The 19,803-nt window shown below is 38.6% G+C and overlaps 1 protein-coding gene across 1 annotated transcript in view; it reads right to left on the bottom strand.

Annotated features, from left to right (window-relative positions):
* Window positions 1-19,803, bottom strand: part of LOC115211964 (signal peptide, CUB and EGF-like domain-containing protein 1) — a gene marked incomplete at its 5' end in the record, with an annotated part of 182,447 nt that overhangs the window by 27,559 nt on the left and 135,085 nt on the right. Inside the window, 7 exons of the mRNA XM_036503135.1 lie at window positions 462-562; window positions 5,358-5,460; window positions 10,873-11,028; window positions 11,872-11,994; window positions 15,042-15,257; window positions 16,836-16,958; window positions 19,402-19,518. Of these exons, the coding sequence (XP_036359028.1) occupies window positions 462-562; window positions 5,358-5,460; window positions 10,873-11,028; window positions 11,872-11,994; window positions 15,042-15,257; window positions 16,836-16,958; window positions 19,402-19,518 (939 nt within the window). The remainder of the gene's footprint in view (window positions 1-461; window positions 563-5,357; window positions 5,461-10,872; window positions 11,029-11,871; window positions 11,995-15,041; window positions 15,258-16,835; window positions 16,959-19,401; window positions 19,519-19,803) is intronic.

Here is a 19,803-nt window from a genome sequence, read left to right as displayed (position 1 = left end):
CAGCATGGCCACAGTCAAATGACTATAACAAAAACAGAATAAAAGAATAAATACCTTTCGACCGCAGAAACCCGCGATATACTGAGGAGTCCGCGATATAAATTTACATATATTAGCCAGAAAAATCCGCGAGGGATTACTGTATATTAAATATCATAAAATACAGATTCCTATGTTATTGAAGGTATCTTCGCTACCATCGTTTAGTGACAATTGGGAACAACTTTAAATGAGAAAAGGAGATTATCTCAAGTATTAAAATTTCTTCAAAATGGATCCGTCTGTTAGAAGGATAGCTTCACGTCTCTTTGAAGGATAGCTTTCTATCAGGTCGTGCTGATCGAATTTTCTGTAACTCAAACTAGTTCTACATAGTCACATACACACGCGCGCGCATGCTATCATAATAAGTGGAAAAGAAAAGAAAGAGAAAGAAAAATGCCCAAAACATATGTACTCACTGCATTCTTGGTTAACAAGAATATTTCCTTTTCGGCATGTCATCAATGTTCTGGCAGCTTTAAAGGAACGCTTTCGTACGCCATACTGGATATTTTCAAATCTGCCATGAAAGAAAGAAAATATAGATATTCTTTTCTACTCTAGGAACAAGGCCTGAAATTTTGGGGGTGGGGGTCCAGTCCATTAGACCGACCCAGTACACAACTGGTAATTAATTTATCGACCTCGAAAGGATGAAAGACAAAGTCGATCTTGGCGGAATTTGAACTCGGAACGTAAATACAGGCGCGCCAACGTTGCTACCAGCTCGGCGCCTTGAAAGAAAATATAGATATTATCCAATGATTACTACTATTTTCTTTGAAATGCTTCTTGATAGAAACCTGCAATTTATATATAGTTAGTAATTGTAACACTATTTCAAATGTTACATAAAAGCAGATTCATATGTCAAGAGCTTTTATTTATTGTATTTGATATTATTAAAAAAAATATTAGTTTTCTTTTTCGTTCACTCTGTACAGTATATCTACGGAGAATATTACTTTATCAAACACAAACAGTTTTGAATGCAATGATTTTATAGGAATTTTATGAGTTGGTAAACTTTATACGCAATGAAAGCTTTTAGCCATTACAGCTGATGTTTTAAATAACCATCTATCCGGATGACCAGTATTTAGGATTAGACAATAGTAGTTGAGAACCATCCTGGAATATTTACAAAGAATATTAATTCAGGTTGAGAAATGTTAGTTGCACAAAATATCATAAATTGACATAAAATTTAATCGAAAATTCATTTACAAATAACTAATTGACTGACAGTTTGTGAAAATCGGGGAAAAAGCATCGAGTCTGTTTTAGATTGTCGATGGATCACAAATATGCACTTGTGTAGTATAATCGACTCAATAAACCCCAATGTAAGGCTGATACTTAAATTTAACGACCTTCAGAAGGACAAAGAGAAAAGGTAATTAATCTGGGAGGCACGAGAACACAGGATGTAGGAGGACAAGGAAGAGTAAAGCATTTAGTTCGGTGTTCTTATCAAAAGGACATTTTATTAATAAATGTCATATTGATTAAAATTGCTAGTATTGGTGAATTTGCAGAATCGGTAGATTCCTGCATTATATTATTTTTATATTCAATGTTGTTCAAATTCCGTACAGTCAAATTTGCTTTTCATCCTTTCCAGGTCGATAAAGAAAGAACTGTAGAAGATATAATCGATGTTTCCTCATTAATTATCTTGTCTCTACTAAAAGCCAATATTATGAATGAATGATTCAGAAACCTATAATAATTCTTTATGGACATGCCAGAAATTTTGAGGAGAGAGGCAAGTCAATTATATCGACCTCAGTGTTCAACTGGTACTTATTTTTACTGACTCCAAAAGGATGAAAGGTTCGGAATGTAAAGCTGTAAGAAATGCTGCTAAACATTTTATCCGCCATCCAGAAACCGATAATAATGGTTACATCCATAGTTTGGAATGAAGAACTAATTGATTTATATAGAGCATGTGCCACCTGAGGCAACCCTTGAGTTTGCCGCACTCCCGGATCTTTAAGTTTATACAAGCTTATACAGCAGATACAAAATGCCATCTCAATAAAAGTGTCGTTCGGGGTGGATCGCACCCTCAATTCCTCCTAGCAACGCCACTGGTTTATGACCTTGTAAACCATTATTACGACAAATGTAGGCGAGATTCTTGTCTCGTAACAAGGTAAATAATACTGTAGCCGTGTGGTCTATTCTGGCTCTGCTATCCTAATTATGGCTAATATTGTAACCGTGTTTGTCCTGTGTTACACGTATGATGCACATGACATATTTCCATGGCGGCCATGCAGCGTATATGATATGCATTCTCAATTTGTTTTAACCAGCAGAATAATTAGAGGCTTATGAAAGGAAAACTTTATATTACTCAGAACGTATGAAACAAGGGCTAACTAAAAGTTTGAAAGCAAGCACGGACGTTTAAGATAAACTTATGAAAATGCTTTAGACTGGCAGACGAAGATTTCTTTACTTTGTGAAGGCCGTTATTGAAATAAATGAACTTCAATACATAAACAGTCGCATTTTCATATCAAGTGTACACCAGAAGTATATAACAGCTGCTTGCTTGTTTGTTTCTTGCTCTTGCTTGATGGGGCTGGAGTCATCTCAAGTTAGTGGTCCCAGAGATGTCATCATGCGTAGAACCGATCAGGTCCTCTAATGCTCCTCATCGCTGGCGTCTCGTATCAGCCCATCTACATCCCCCAAGGTGACGTCGAGCCTCTGGAGGTCATCTCCAATCACATCCAGCCATCTGGTGCAGAGCTTATCATGAGGCTTCTTCCAGCCCACAGCAGCGTCGAATGAGAATAAAGCCCTGGTAGGATGATCTTTCGGGAACTATGAAACTATACAGATATGATTAGGACAATAGTGGATGGAACAGGAAAAACGATACTATGGAAAGGTAAGGAAAATGCAATATAATGGACTAAACAAAATCAATGAGATTATAAAGACGACAAAATCAAAATAATTTATAGGATAACACACGAACGGATATATTGATAACTACCATTACGCCTTATACAAGACCGGCAAGCTGAGAGAACTGCTAAGCGTATTGGACAGCTCTATATTCTATGTTCAAATCTCGCCGAGGTCGACTTTGCCTTTCATCTTTTCGAGGTTGATAAAATAAAAGTACCAGTCAAGCATTGGGAGGCGATGTAACACACACACACACACACACACACACACCACACACACACACACACACACACACACACACATACAAACCAGTGAAGGGAGCTTTACGCAGTCAGTCAGCGAGCTAGAAATGGCTGCAAAATCTTCTTCAAATCACACTCTACCGCTTAGAAAAATAGAAAAAAGTGAAACATCATATTGGATAACGTGGTTCAAAAGATCCTTAAAAAGACAGTGTCTTTGATCATGAGTCTGCCCAATAAGGGTTGACCTGTGGTTAAACAACAACAATCGGACATACGCACACACAAGCATGAGTGGTTAAGAAGCTCGCTTTGCAACCACAGGGTTTCGAGTTCAGTTCCGTAGTGCAACAATTTGGCATGTGTCCTCTACTTATAGTCTCGATCAATGCCTTACGAGTGAATTTGGTAGATGAAGCTGTGTGGAAGCTCGTCTTTATTCTTTTACTTGTTTCAGTCATTTGACTGCAGCCATGCTGGAGCACCACCTTTAGTCGAGAAAATCGACACCAGGACTTATTTTTTAAGTCTAGTACTTATTCTATCAGGCTTTTTTTGCCGAACCGTTAAGTTACGGGGGCGTAAACATACCAACATTGATTGTCAAGCAGTGATATGGGGACAGACACACACATACAAAGACACACGCACATAGATACACACACACACACACACACACACACACACATATATATATATATATACGACGGGCTTCTTTCAGTTTCCGTCTACCATATCCACTCATGCAGCTTTGGTCGGCCCAAGACACTTTCGTCCAAGGTGCCACGCAGAGGAACTGAGGTATGTGTGTGTGTGTGTGTGTGTGTGTGCGCGCGCGCGTGCGTGCGTGTGTCTGCCTTTGTATTTATCCCCAGCCATCCGCCACCTGTCAACCGGTGTAGTTTTGTTTACATCCAGTAACGCTAGAACGCAGCGGTTTGGCAAAAAGAATCTGATAGAATAAGTACCACACTTTTGAAAAAACGTACTGAGGGCGATTTGCTTGACTAAACCTGTCAAGCCTGTGCCCCAGCATGGCCATACGCCTATGCCTGAAACAAGTAATATGTATATATATATATATATATATATATAATATATATATATATATTATATATATATATAAACTCACACACATACACACTCATGCACATTAATTGAAGCAAATATTTAACTTGCAACTGATTACAAAGGCAAAAATTAACAATATCTGTTAATTAGAATGGATTTCGAGGCGGCGAGCTGGCAGAATCGTTAGTATTCCGGGAAAAATGTTTAGCGGCATTTCGTCCGTCTTTACGTTGTGAGTTCCGCCGGAGTCGACTTTGACTTTCATCCTTTCGGAGTTGATAAGTTAAGTACGAGTGAAACACGGAGTCCGAGGTAATAGACTAATCCTCTTCCCCAAATTTCAGGCTTTGTGCTTTTAGCAGAAAAGATTAATTAGAATGGATTTCATTATAGTCAGGCATTGTTGGGTCATGTCATTTGCCATCTTCCTCCCTGGTCTTCTTTTGCTGTTTTTGTAGCTGTTTTTGTTTTACTGGGTTGGACTGCTGGTCCAACGACCAACCTTCTTACTTTTTCCGAGTTTAAGACTGGCCTGGTACGATGGCATTCTAAAGAGAGCTAACATAAGACCACTTAGTGAAGACGACACATAATCCGGCTCCCAGAATAATGCCATTTTAAAACAGTTTTCAGCTGGACACCACTAGAGGGAATAAGAAAAAGTGGAAGACCGACAACTACATGGCACAATATTTGTAACAGATGAGAGAGAGCGGTTAATATTGCATGGACGAATGCAGAAAAAAAATCGCAGCTAACAGAAACAAGTGGCATCAATTTGCTGCCCAATGCGAGAAGGCACAGGAGAACTGATACCAATACTCGGTGCATGCCCGTCGCTAAGGGATACACTGGCCGGCATTGCCCCTCACTATCTAATGGTGCACCCTCAGGTTTAGAAAATATTGCATACAAAGAAATCTTCTTGCAATATAAATTAGTGCCCGTTTGGAACATTTTAAAGCACCTCCGGTCACCAAAGTCTGGCGATGGGCCTGACTTAGCATAACGTATAACTGCTAAAATCTATTTTCAATGAAGCCATTCCATCAAAGAACTGAAAACACTTACATGACTGAGAACTTTTCTTTATTAATCGAACGCCGAAGTCTTTTAATGGTCTTCTTCAGACGTCTCTCCGTTTTCTTTCGGGTACAATTAATATTACAAGATTCTGTAAGAAAAAGAAAGAAGACCGATTAATTGATTGGTTAAAAGATCAATTGCTGATGGGTTATTAGTGGATATTGATTAGGATTATTAATTCAAGTGGAAATCTGTGCATATTTTGAATTTTGATTTTTAAACCAGAGGAACATCGGTGAGATACTTTGACGTGAACAGGTGAAATATTGGGTTGTCCGGAAAGTTCGTGCCGATTTATAGCAGCTTACCTTTCGACTTATTTTAGAATATGGTTAAGTCCATAAAATAAGATTTGACTACACCTCCATTTAGAGCCCAGTTTAAGCTATCTTTTCGTGGAAGAAAGTTTATGTTCCCATAACCTGTGTTAATTCTGTAACCCTTTAAAATGGAAGATAAGAAAGTTCATTTTCGGCACTTGATGTTTTGGGAACCAGACAAAAATTGCTGCAGCCCGGCTGGGACTTGTTACCTCACCTTCCATATTCCTCAGATATTGCTCCTTCGGATTTCCACTTATTCAGGTCTCTGCAGAATAGTCTTAATGGTAAATATTTCAATTCCTTGGATGACATAAAAAGATGCCTTGATGAATTATTTGCCATGAAACCTCCCCAATTCTGGGAAGAGATTATTTTCAAGTTAAAGGAAAGATGGAGACGCATTGTGCAACAAAATGGTTCATATTTGGTTGATTAAAAATGTAATGATAAGTATTTATTGACCTTTTTCTTTCCTTTAAAAATCGGCACGAACTTTCCGGACAACCCAATATATCCAGACGCAATGTCAGTGTTAGGACCTACTGCATGCAAAAATATGTTAGAGTTCAGTTGGGTGCGTAATTGTAAAGATGGGATTTTGTATAATAGTAATGGAAGTACTTGTTGAAGTTACAATTGCATTATAAAGGCCTATTGCGAGTACAAAGATACAATTGTATTGTTAGAACAAGTGGATGTTAGAGCGATGAGCGTTTCATGTATTCAAGGTTGTTGATGGAACTCGCTTTGTACAAGGTCTCTCATATAAATACCCTCTGTGTGAAAAGTCTGGCTGCATCCGAAAAAATATATATTATGAACCAAAAATAAACGTAAAATTTATTACACGAATCTGTTACCACCACGACAGTCAACTTATTTGACGCCGAACACGAGTTTGATGTTGAATACATCCACGAATTTTCCGCTCAGATAGCTCTTCCCAAGACTGCAAGACGGCTTCGTGCAATTCATGCCTCGGTTCGTAAGCAAGCTACTTACCACACTATTTTTATAGTAACGTGACAAGGAGTCAAAACTTCTATGTTGTAAGCCTGAGAGCTAAACTGCAGTTGTAGTATGCAGTTGATATTGTGTGCGCGAAAGACAGAGGAACTGCGAGAGAGAAGGCGTGAGAAAGAGAGAGAGAGGGGGGAAAGAGAGAAGGCGAGAGACAGAAGGTGAGAGAGAAAGAGACGGCGAGAAAGTGAGGTGAGAGGAAAAGAGGGAGAGGTAGAGAACGAAAGAAGGTGAGAAAGAGAGAAGTGCGAGGGTGAAAGCGAGAAAGAGAGAGAGATAAGGTGAGTAGGAAAAGATGTGTGAGAGAGCAGACGAGAGAGGTAAAGCGAAAGAGGGGGAGAAGGCATGAGCAAGAGAGAAAGAGAAAAGGTAAGTGATAAGGAGAAAGAGAGGAAAGCAAGAGAGGGAGAAAGCGAGGAACGGCGGGCGAGGGAGAAAGACTGAGCATATGTCAGACGTAAACAATAATTTCTGTTTGGCGATTTAAGCTGCTTTTAATATAATTTTATTAAAACAATACATAAATATTTGCTGGTTGGCGCCTATGGATTCAAAAGCAGATGCAGTATTGCTGAATTTCAGGAATCAAACAACGTTTCGCTGAGATTTCTTATCAAGTAAAGCGCAGATATGGCTATGTGGTTAAGATTTTCGTTTCGCAACCACATAGTTTCGGGTTCAATCCTACAGCACGGCACTTTTGGAAATTTTTTTTCTGTTATAGCCCAGGGCTGACAAATATCTTATGCGTGAATTTCGTTGAAAAAAATTGTGTCCATCCTCTATATTTTATCTATCTTTCTATCTATCTATGTCAGTGTGTAAGCTTGTGTGTGTCTGTGTTTGTCTCCAGCTACTTCACAGCCGGTGTTAGTTTGTTTATGTGTGTGTGTGTGTGTGTGTGGCAGTCGTATTTATATATATATATATATATATATATATATATATATATATATATATATACACACACATATGTATGCGTGTATATTCTCCCAACACTGTTTGACGACCAGTGTTAGTTTGTTTACGTCCACGTAATTTAGCGGTTTGGCAAAAGAGACAAATAGACTAAGTACCAGAGAAAACTGGAATCGACTTGTTCGACTAACCCTACAATAAGGTAGTGCTCTAGCATGGCCGTATTCCACTGACTGAAACAAGTAAAAAAAAAATGACCGTAGCTTTAGAGCTGAAACACTTTAAAGATATTTGAAGATATATTAAAAGTGTACAGCGGTGTATCGTTGATAAACAGAAAATAACCAAGAATTAAATGTACGCTTTAGAGTCTTTAAACTTTTGGGAAATATTTTATCATATTCTGTTCTTTCATACTATTTAACAGAAATTGTTATCGGTACTGTAGCCTAATGAACTAAAAATCTGTTTTTAATTAACTTGGCGCTCTATTACTGAGTTATCTTCGTTTTCTTTTCTCTTTCTCTATCTTTGCAATATCAATAAGAATGGTCAATAAGAATGGTACAGCGTCTTAGAAACTAGCATGGAGTCTTTTGGTAATACCAGCCTATTTCTTCCGCTGTCATCAGACTTCCAGAATCATCTCCGTATTTTTACATTCACTATTATTAGCTTAGGTTTGTCGCGAGCACTATGACTCATAATGCCAGAGCTTCACCCGATTTCCATGGCGTATAAGTGACTGAAATCACAAGACTTCCTTCTGTCAGGTCCGTGACAAGATTAACTTCCTCGCTATTGTTGGAAATCATTTACAGCTGAGTGGGCCGGAGGAATGTGAAATGAAGTGTTTTGCTCAAGAACTCTATGCACTACCCGGTCCGGGAATCAAAACTACAATCTTAATATCGCGAATATAACACCCTAACTATTATGCGACGCCTTCATGCATCCACTATTTTCTGAACCTGCTGTATAGCGAGTGCCTGCTTGTATATAGTAAGTGTCTGCTGTATAGTGAGGGCCTGTTTGCCTAGGAATTCGTGAGAAAGTCTATACCTCAACCATTTGTAGCGAATTTTGCATGCATGAAGTGGATTCGACCCGCCATAGCCAAATTTAAATTAACACTGCAACAGAACTTTTCCCACGATGGAACAATGGTTTTTCTCTGACAGCAGTTTTACATTTCCCAGATGCCTTTAGCTAGGCCGAAATAATGTCTTCACTACTTGATTCTTTCTAACCGCTTCTACTTCACCAAAAGCTAGAATAGACAACAAGACCACCAACTAAATATATTGTTCTCAATGATATGTCTATCCTTCTGGATCTTAATATAAGCAAGCACATCCCAAGCAAAAATCAGTTAGTCACTGCGGTGACAACTCAGTGAGAACGAAGTCTGGCTTACCAGCTAGAACTTTGGTCAGAGGGAGAAATGAAGTTTACTGTCAGCAACGTCCCACACTCTACAACTCTCACTAGCTCTAATTCTGTCTCTTACAACATTATTCTATCTCTCTCTGTAATTACTAGTAAACAATGAAGAGGACACAAAAACACAAACTTTATTTCGCATGTTTCTGGATTTATCATTAACCTGCCCGTCGAGCCAAGGTATTTGGGGAATTACAACCGTGTTTCGTGGTCTGCTACCACAACAGCTCCTTTATAGGATCCAGGTAGCTCAAGACATTATCAGGAGGAACTACGTCCAGTTTCGGCCCCTACTACTCTACCGTTTCAATGTGGCAGCCCCCACCCCTTTCGGAGGTGTCTTCAGCTCTGGTGTTGGGTGCACGTCTTCTTTCTTATTCTTTCTTCTGTTCCCTGGCCTCTTCGATGTATCGTCAGCGAGTGTCAGCCGGTGACTGACTTGTCAAATTTTTCCCTTTAAATACCTGCCGCATAGGCTCCAGCAGGCAGCCCCAGCAAGTTGTCACGTGACACTGTCTCACCTTAACTGACTAGTGAAGGCGCGTAGTTTTAACCCGCGCATTTTCTAAACGACCGTCACCTGTCAGTCAGCGAAGCTGATGCAGTGTCAGCTTGTCTCACCTAATGATGTTATTTCCCCCCGGCATGTTATGACTTTCAAGCCATTTTCGGTCTTCCCGCTTCAGCCATATATAGAAGCTGGCTTTTCGACCGCCTCTTGTACTCTCCTTATTAGTTTTCGCAGCTCGGAGCTAGAAAAAACAAATCTTCATTTGAAAAGCGTTGTCATTTTCCTTTTAATGAAGCCTCTAGACCCCACTGCCAGGTGATAATATTCGACATTCCACCCCTGTTCTCTGCATTCTTCGATTAGCTTTTCGTACCTCCTCTCCTTTCGTTCCTCTGCATTGCCGATGTTCTCTTCCCAATGTACTGTCAGTTCTAGTAAAATTCCTAATCTCCGGTCTCTGTTCCATAGGATTAAATCTGGTCTTTTTGTTGCTTTTTTTAGTGGAAATATTACTTGTCTTTCCAAGTCCGTGGCCACCTTCCAGTATCCCTTCCATCTTTCGTCTATCTCGTATACTTTACTTGTAGGCCTGGTTTTATATCCTTTTCCCTCCTTGTGGAAGTATACTTTACTGCACTTTTCTACTTTTGGGTACTCTCCCCTATTGTACCTCTCGATCTTCTCCTTGAGTGCTGCGCTTATGACGCCGAGGACTTGAATATGCCGCCATGTATATTTTTCTAGTGCTAGTCTGCAACTTGACAGAACATGTCTAACCGTCGCTTTCTCTCTGCATCTACACTCATCAGTTGTTTTTATGTTCCACCGGACTAAGTTCGCCGGTGAGGGTAGAACGTCGAAGGTAGACTTGATCAGGAAGGATGTTCTTGCTTGTTCCCAAGCCCAAAGTTCCTTCCATGATATTCTGCGGTTGATCACATATTCTTCCCATCTCAGGCACTGTCCCTGTTGACTGCATTGCACCAAATGTACATTTCGCCTTTCTTCTTCCTCCTTTCTCACTTCGTATACCAGGTAAATAAATACTTTCCTTAAAACTTCATGCATTGTCTATCTTTCACATCTTACAACTTGCCATTTTAAAAACAAATTATTATCGCCTCCACCGACATATCATATTATTGTTTACAAATTAATTTTTTCCGTTACACATTCATAAAGAGAGAGAGCTAAAGAAGTGGTAATGGCTTTGTTATGTTTTTATTGTAGCTTACAAAGAATCAACAACTACAAAAAAATATATTGAAATCCTGCTTCTACTTACCTGTCGGGGCTTTAGGAGCAACTTCGATTTCAAATTCAGCGGTAATATATGTCTTTTGTTTGCTCAATGTTTGTCGGAAGCGGCGTCTTTTCGTTCCACATTGTAAGCTAACGTTCTGTACGTGGCACAGTTTTGTACATTTATAACGCTTCTTCTCTGCTCAAAGAAATGATGTACACAGATGAATATAATATAAGTATGATATAAATGCTTAGAGACGGTAACACACAAATGTTTTGAATAATGTAAATATACTTAGTTATATCAGCACATCTATCCTCATTTAGCAAGGAATTTGGTAGGAAAAAGTGATATATGAATAAATGATAAGTGGACTATCCCCATACATTTTGCAATGGAACGAATGGTATTATAGATTCATTGACACCAAACTCTCGTCCCACAACAGCGACGCTTCCAGTCGTCTCGTATTTTCAACAACCATTACTACTGCTGTTGCTGCTTGTTTGTTTGTTTGTTTGTTGAGCGAAGCGGTCTTCGTCCCAGTGGGAGAAGTCCGAAACGTGGTCCTTTGCTATTCGTAAGACCCGCAGAAGAGAATGCAGGTCAACCCCCGACACCGAGAGCATCGACGGATGGATGAATGCGCATCCAGGCTTAGCGGTTGCGTAGGAAGTCGGGTACAAGAATCAGGAAGAAAGAGTGAGAGAAAGTCGGAGCGAAAGAGTACAACAGGGGTCGCCACCACCCCTTGCTGGAGCCTCGTGGAGCTTTAGGTGCTTTCGCTCAATAAACACATACAAAGCCCGGTCTGGGTATCGAAACCGCGATCCTCCGACCGCGAGTCCGCTGCCCTAACCATTGGGCCATTGCGCCTCCACTGCTGTTGCTGCTGCTGGTTTTACAGCTGCTGCTGCTCTTGCTACTGCAACTACTACTACTACTACTACTACTACTACTACTACTACTACTACTACTACTACTACTACTACGACTACTACTACTACTTGTACAGTTGTTAGATAATTACTGACTTACTGTGTAATGTCTGTAATAGGTTTTCCTTGAAGTTGTCCGTTGTGTGCTTCTTCAACCGGCATTTTTCTGCTGTCATCATCAGAAATACAGCTTTCCGCTTGAAACCGGGTGGAAGAACAGCATCTGAAAAGGATAATGTGTGTACATATATATGTATGTGTGTGTGTGTGTGTGTGTGTGTGTGTGTGTGTGTGTGTGTGTTTGTATGTGTGTGTGTGCGTGCGTGTGTGCGTGCGTGTGTGTGTTTGTGTGTGTGTGTATATATGTATGTATGTATAAATATGTACATATATATATATTTATAAAAGTAGTTATTTGGACTTTGGGTATATGTCTAGTAGTATGCAGATTAAAGCACTTTCACCGTTTAGGCTAGCTGATGTCATCCACAGTTACGATATAATTGCCACTGGCTCTATGTCAGGAATTCCGCAGTGTTCACTGAGTTTATAATGAAAGAGTTTATAATGAAAGAGTGAAAAGAAAAATGGGTTTTGCAAGAACCTTTATTCAACACAACAATCATTTCGACCCATCCTGCATCTATCCCTTACGGGTGGGATATTGTACAGCTAGCTGTGTTGCATACATCAATGCAGGTTGTCTCATCAGGTGTCTCATTTAAATAAGATACCTCACTACATATACAAGTTGTGGTCGCCCGTAGAATGTTGGCTACATTGGCAGAATGGAAATAATTTCGGGGTTATGACCCATAGGTAGGTATGCATGTGCATTCATATCCTTCTTTATTACTTTAATTTATGTTATGTATTCATTGTGAACTATAGTCATATATTGTGGATTCTCCCGTCGCAGACGACGTATAAGCGTTCAGCTTTTTGCGGAACGACCTGTACAAATGATTTGTTTATAGTGATCAAGTGTATGTACCGTACATTAGCTCACTTACTCCATCAAATCGAAGTTGCCTGAACAGGTGCACGGTGTACAACGTGTTAGGTGTCGAAGTGATCGCAGAACAACATGAGATGAAGTGTTTTGCTCAAGAACACAACGCACAGCACAGTCTTGGAATTGAAACCACAATCTCGTGGTCGTGAGTGCAACACTCTAACCACTAGGCCATGCGCCCTCACACAGATACATATACATACATACATACACACATACATATATATGTATTATGTATATGTATATATTTGTATGTGTATATATGTAGATATACATATATTTTTATATATGTATACATACACACACACACACACACACACACACACACACATATATATATACATGTATGTATGTATATATATATATGTTATGTTCAACATGTATGACATAACATGTATAATATTTTTTAATGTCAGGAAATATACTATTCCGCTTGAAACGGAGAGGAAGAGAATCTGAAAGGGAATACCCAATAAAAAAGGCAAAAAAACCCCAAACATTATTTGCATTTTAAATTGTGATCATAGCCACGATATTGAGGATACCCAAGTTTTAACTGAAAAAAAAAATCCAGACGTTGTAGAAGTATTTAATTGATCCAAGAGCATTGGAATGATTTATAGATTCAAAGGTTAAGGTTGCATTAGTATTGAAGGTTATCGTGGAAGGAAGATTTGCAGTACTCGACTTGGGCTAGAAAAATAGCAACTTCTTGACTAGGATCAAAGAAACACTTCATGAATCATATTTAGAAGTGCTGAAGAAAAGACGAAAAAAATCCCCCGAAATAATGCAACAATTATTGTCGATGTTATCCAAATTCCAGTGATGGAGTTTTTGTTCGTTTTGTTAGAAATTTAGTCTTTTTCTAGGAAATATACAAGGTGAATTCTGGACGTTTTGAGACTCTTTCAGGAGTTTCATTTATTAATTTCATAGAAGTACAAAGATGTAATCTCCTTCAAAGTAGGACCCTCTCACTTCAATGCATTTGTTGTGGCGCTCCAACCATTTTGTGAAGGTCCCATGGAAGTCCTAAAAAAGGAAGTTGTTCAGGACCCTTGTCACATTCACCATCATATTTTCAATAATTAGAAAAAGACTGCCTCTGAGGTTATCCTTCAGTTTGGGAACAACCAAAAGTCACGGAAAGCAAGGTTTGGACTGTAGGGAGGATGAGGGACAGCTTTGATGCCCACCTCTGTCAAGTGCTTGGTTACCAGGATGGAATAGTGCACTGGTACACTGTCCTAGTGTAGGTGCCACTGGCCTGAGTGGAAGAGCTCTGGACTTGTGTGAGGAAATCTCTTCTTGAACTCTCTCAAAACCTCCACAAAGTATTCTTTGTTGACCGTGGGCCAGTGGGAACCTAGTGAATGTAGATGATGCTCTCGCTGTCAAAAAGGGAGATCATCACAAGCCTTCTCGTGGACTTGCTTTGCCTGGCTTTCTTGGGTCTGGGCGAACCAGGATGCTTCCCTCTCCTTGCTGTCACTAATGCATCTTTTCTTCTGTTCGTCACAGAGTATTCTGAGAACAATCTTTGCACAAATTTTGTTCATGCTCAAATTTGCATGAATAATTCTGGGTATAGTTGCCACCCCAACCCCAAACAATATGCTTAATGTCTTAATAGACATACAACGGTCTTCATCCAGAAAATCACGAATTTTCTCAACCACCTCAGATATTCTGAAGTCCCTCTCCCTCCCACACGTCTCATCATCTCTAATCTCCTCTCTACCATTCTTGGAGCTCTTGTGCCAGCGAAAAACATGCTCAGCTCATACAAGTTAATCCTTAAGCCGTCTGGAGCATTTCATAGGTTTCTGTAGCGTTTTCCTAATTTAACACAAAACTTTATTGCATAGTAAGCTTCCAAATTGCATTCACATCCCGACTGCATTCTGCAAACTAGTTTAGTAGGATGTTTTCAAAGTCCTGTTACAACCAGTTCCTTCAATCTCGAATAAATAATAATCTAAGGCAGGTTTTTCCTAAACGAAACCTGAAAACTTCTGGAATGCACCTCGTGAACACACACACACACACATTTCACGCACACATTTACACACCCACAGTGATATTGATTCCTTTATTAAGAGAACACGATAAGAGAGATAAACAGGCGAATAGAATATACGTCAATTTTAACATAAGACAACTATGCATGGAAGAAATCGATGTTTAACTATATCTATCCTCTCAAGATGAGTTTAGAAAAAAGGGGAAAGAATAATGTTTAGACAACTTACCGGAACAACTTGGAAGGACTACATAGGTTTTATTGTTGTGGGACCATTCATACTTTGTCTCTTTATTACATATGAATGTATAGTCAGTCCGTGAAGCATCACTCGTGAAATGGGCGTTGCTGTTACAGCGTAAAATACACATATTTGTGTCGCCGACATTTTGACATAACAGTTGGGCTTTGGCTGGTGTCTTCAGACGGATGCAAACATCTGCTCCTAGTAAAAAGGAAACATTTACAGTAAGATTTACATTTTCATCTACAGAATATTTACAAAATACTTATGGAAAAAGCATTAATGTATGTAGTTGTGAAGCGAGCATTTTAACCACTCAACTATGTTAGCGCCTTATTGTTGAAAATAATTCCTTTTGTTAATAAACGCATCTTGATAAAGAGCATTTACAAGAATCCATTAAAGACAGTTCTCCCTTCTTTGATTGGCTGGTTTTTACAATCATAAAGATATAAACCAATAGCGTTTAATATAAAATAAATATGCTTTCTAATATAGACACAAGGCTTGACATTTTGAAATGAGAGGAGCTGTTGATTACATGGAACCCAATACTTTACTAGAACTTATTGGCCTTAAAAATACGACCTCGGTGGAATTTGAACTAAAATCCGGAAAGAATGCTATTAAGCATTTTGATCGGCGTGCTAATGATTCTGTCACTTGGCTGCCTTAACGAAAGATTAATATAAGTTTCAAATTTTGGCTTAAGGCCAGTAATTGCGGAGAACGGTTTAACTCGATTACATCGGTCTTAGTGCTCAACTCGTACTTATTTTATCGACGCCGAAAGGATAAAGGGCTTGCTAATTGCTCACACCAACTCACCGCCTTTAACGAAGACGAAGAAATGATATTAAAAGATGGAGTAGGACGGTGTGATGGCAGAATAAGTGCTATTTGAGTGTTGGCATCGATGTATTAGACTATCCCCCTCCCACATGAGTCCAAGCCTTGTGCTTGCAGTAGAAAGAATATTTTAATATAAGGCAACGAGAGAGCCGATTCGTTAGCGCGTCAGACAAAATGCTTGGCGTTATTTTTCCCTAATCTGAAGGCGGCGAGCTGGCAGAAATATTAGCACGATGGGCAAAATGCTTAGCGGTATTTCGTCTGCCGCTACGTTCTGAGTTCAAATTCCGCCGAGGTCGACTTTGCCTTTCATCCTTTCGGGGTCGATTAAATAAGTACCAGTTACGCACTGGGGTCGATGTAATCGACTTAATCCGTTTGTCTGTCCTTGTTTGTCCCCTCTGTGTTTAGCCCCTTGTAGGTAGTAAAGGAATAGGTATTTTCCCCTAACCTTTACATGATGAGCTCAAATCCCACTAAGGTCAACTTTGCCTTTCATCCTTTTGGGGCAGATATTATAAAGTATTAGTCAAGTACTAAGCTGATATAATCGGCTAAGCAATCTCCCTAAAATTGCTAGCCTTGTATCAAAATTGTGAAACAATATTCTGTCTTCATTAATTTCAAATCTGAAACCGCTGAAGCTATTGTATAAAATGAAATATAATGTTTCAGAAGTTAAGTTAGTAAAACGTTAGTTTAGTATTTGAAATCTTCCTGAAAGATTTTAAATAAATAAATAAAATAAACTTGTTACCAGTTCAAATATGTTTGAGAGATATTTGAAATCGTAAGAAGGCTATTCTTAGTATTTAAGATATAATTTTCGGAATCAATTCCGTTGCTAGTCAAATTAATTCTTTTTTCAAAATAAAAAAAACCATTTATAGAAAGAATAAAAAAAGTCCAGTTGTTAGAAATACGTACTCATGCAATCCTTTTGGTTGGGGTGAAGTCGATAACCTTCTTTACATTTACACTTAAAACTTCCTTCTGTATTTTCACAACCTTGTTCACAACCTCCAATATTATTGGTGCATTCATTCACATCTGCAGGACAATTGATTATTCATTAGTAATTCCTTATCAATTCGTGTTTTTTCACATTGGGAAACAATTTTAATTAAAAGTATCATCTATTTCGAAATATGTAACTCTCCTCAATGACAACCACAAACAAGTTCAAAACATATAGTTCTGTTTTATTATTACTTTTTTTTATTATTTGCATTACATTATTATATATTTTATATTGATATAGTATTACATATTTCATAGTATTACAAGTATATTTTATACTATTATAGTATTGACTGAAGATTCTATGTACCTGATTCGACCAAAGTAAAAATATTAATATCTACTATGGTAACGGTGGAAGCACATGGCCTAGTGGTTCAAGCAGCGGACTCGCGGTCGAGGGATCGTGGGTTCGAATCTCAGACCGGGCGATGTGTGTGTTTATGAGCGAAACATCTAAGCTCTACGCAGCTCCGGCAGAAAGTAATGGCGAACTTCTGCTGAGTCTTTCGCTAAAGCTTTCTCTCAGTCTTTGCTCCTGCATCTTGCAGCTCACCTGCGACGGACCGGCGTCCCGTCCAGGTGGGAAAACCTATACGCCAAGTAAACCGGGAAACCGGCCCTATGAGCTAGGCGTGGCTCGAGAAGGAACAACCAACAACTATGGTAACGAGTATTCTTTGTTCCGACGTCAACACAACCGGGTTGGTATGTATGTACGTATTTGTGTGTGTGTATTATTTATAATATAATATTGTTATATAAATTATATACGCATACATCCATACCTATATATAGTCCTGTATTATAATTTTTAAATATTTTACGAGCATTGTATCATTGATATAGCATTCTTGTAGTCAAATGTATTTGTTATATATTGTTAAAGATTCTTAATCTCTGCTTTTCCTGTTTTATTACATTATTGCACCTCTCAGTATGTTTGTTAGTACCACATTTTCCGGCATAGACGTCGATGTAAACATGTAATATAAACAGTCAAACATCGTTACTATCTTCCCAAATCTTGCTGAATTTCACATCGAAGTTTTGCTCCTCGAAAGCCATCTTGACGTATAAGTTGATCTACTTTCCTTTGGGCTGCAAATTTTGATCTTAAAAATTCGACAAATTCGACTTGTATGCCGGAAAATGCAGTAAATGTTTTCCAACATTTTTTTATGCAAGTTTTTACTGCATCAATGAGTGCATCTCCATTTTTTCGAAATCTGTAAAACATTTAAGAAACACACAAAAACCGTTAGACTCACTTCAACATTTAAATTTAATTTATCAAAATATTTTCGTCGCTTTGAGATCGAGAACTGTCCTTTGACAAAACTCCGTCAGTGAACAGGTCGCGGTCTCAAAGCGACGAAAATTTTTGACAAATTAAATTTAAATGTTGAAGTGAATCTAACGGTTTTTGTGTGTTTCTTAAATGGCTTATAGACACCTTCCCCGCTGCAATTGTTTTTGTTCCAGCACACGATCTCAGATCAGGTCACTTGCTATGCAATTACATCTCTGTAAAACATTGTCATCTGGAAATATAGAACTGTGTTTGCATATTATACCAGTGTTGCTGTGTTGCAGAATTAGGTTTTGTTGTTTCTGTTGCTATTTTAGTGTTTCGTCTGCTCGTTGAGTTGAATGTAATACGAGGTTTGATCAATAAGTATCCGGACTGTTTCCACAGTAACGAAGCTAAAGCACGCAGTGTAAAGCCGCTTGGCAAAGATTGACCTTGAACTCTGCTGTGCATGCTCACTAAGTTTTAATGTTTTATCTCACTTCTGCTGTTTATACCAGTGCTTGAACGGAACGCGTGCTTTAGTTTCGTTGCTATGGCAACAGTCCGGATACTTACTGATCAGACCACGTATGAGCTGTGCTGACGTAATATTATTCATGCTAATATTATTGTCGTTAGCACTGTCAAGTTTGTGAATTCTGAGATTTTGAATTCGTCCATGTCATATTTAGTGCGAGCAAATTATCTCAATGTTTTCCTTGTTAACCGTATGCTTTCCAGTTTTAGTTTGGTGTGTGTATTTCGGTTTTAGAATAGATACACTGTGTCCCTGTGTGTCGTAAGGGACAACAAAATAACTTGGGTGACAAGAAGGGCATTTGACCGCAAGATACTGCTTCAAAATTACCCTCTCTGACTCGTGCCAGCAAGGAAAAGTGGAACATAAAACAATGATGATGATGATGATGATGATGGTGGTGGTGCTGATGTTGGTGGCGGTGGTGATGATAATTGACTTTAATGACGGTTCAGCTTTACAGGATAAAGACGAAGTCATTTTTAGTTCTTTAAGACAATGAAGACAATATTGTGAGTCAGAAGAGCCATCTGTTTGAATTAGTCGTTAATATAACGTAAACGTGCGAAAAAAAATCTCAAATAAGTTTGTTGTAAGTCTGTATGTAAGCTGATTCCGGTGATTGTTATGTTGTCACTTACCTGCACAATGTGTGATACCATAATTTTCATAACCTGGTCGGCATTTACAATGGAAACTTCCAGGTGTGTTAATACAAATATGATCACATGTAGACGGTATTGAACATTCGTCTATATCTGGATAGAAATAGAAGAAATGACTTAATTCTTCTAATATAACTGTTAACCATTCATGAAAATATACATATAATTTGTAAAAGAACAGCATAACAATACACAACACAATACACACATGACTAGAACAAGAACAACATAGAAACAAGCCAAAAAGAGGTTTAGAAAAGATAAAGCAGTTAGAAGTTCAGATGAAACAAAGTGAAAGATATACAAAATAAGTTGCAGAAAAGGCAAAAAACACAGATAGAAAGTTGTATAAAAGAAAACCTTGTTTTTGTGTGTCTG

Source organism: Octopus sinensis, linkage group LG5, assembly GCF_006345805.1.
Source record: "Octopus sinensis linkage group LG5, ASM634580v1, whole genome shotgun sequence".
NCBI classification, from domain to species: domain Eukaryota; kingdom Metazoa; phylum Mollusca; class Cephalopoda; order Octopoda; family Octopodidae; genus Octopus; species Octopus sinensis.
Note: the sequence above shows the minus strand (reverse complement) of the source record. Positions and strands in the feature narration are given on the sequence as shown.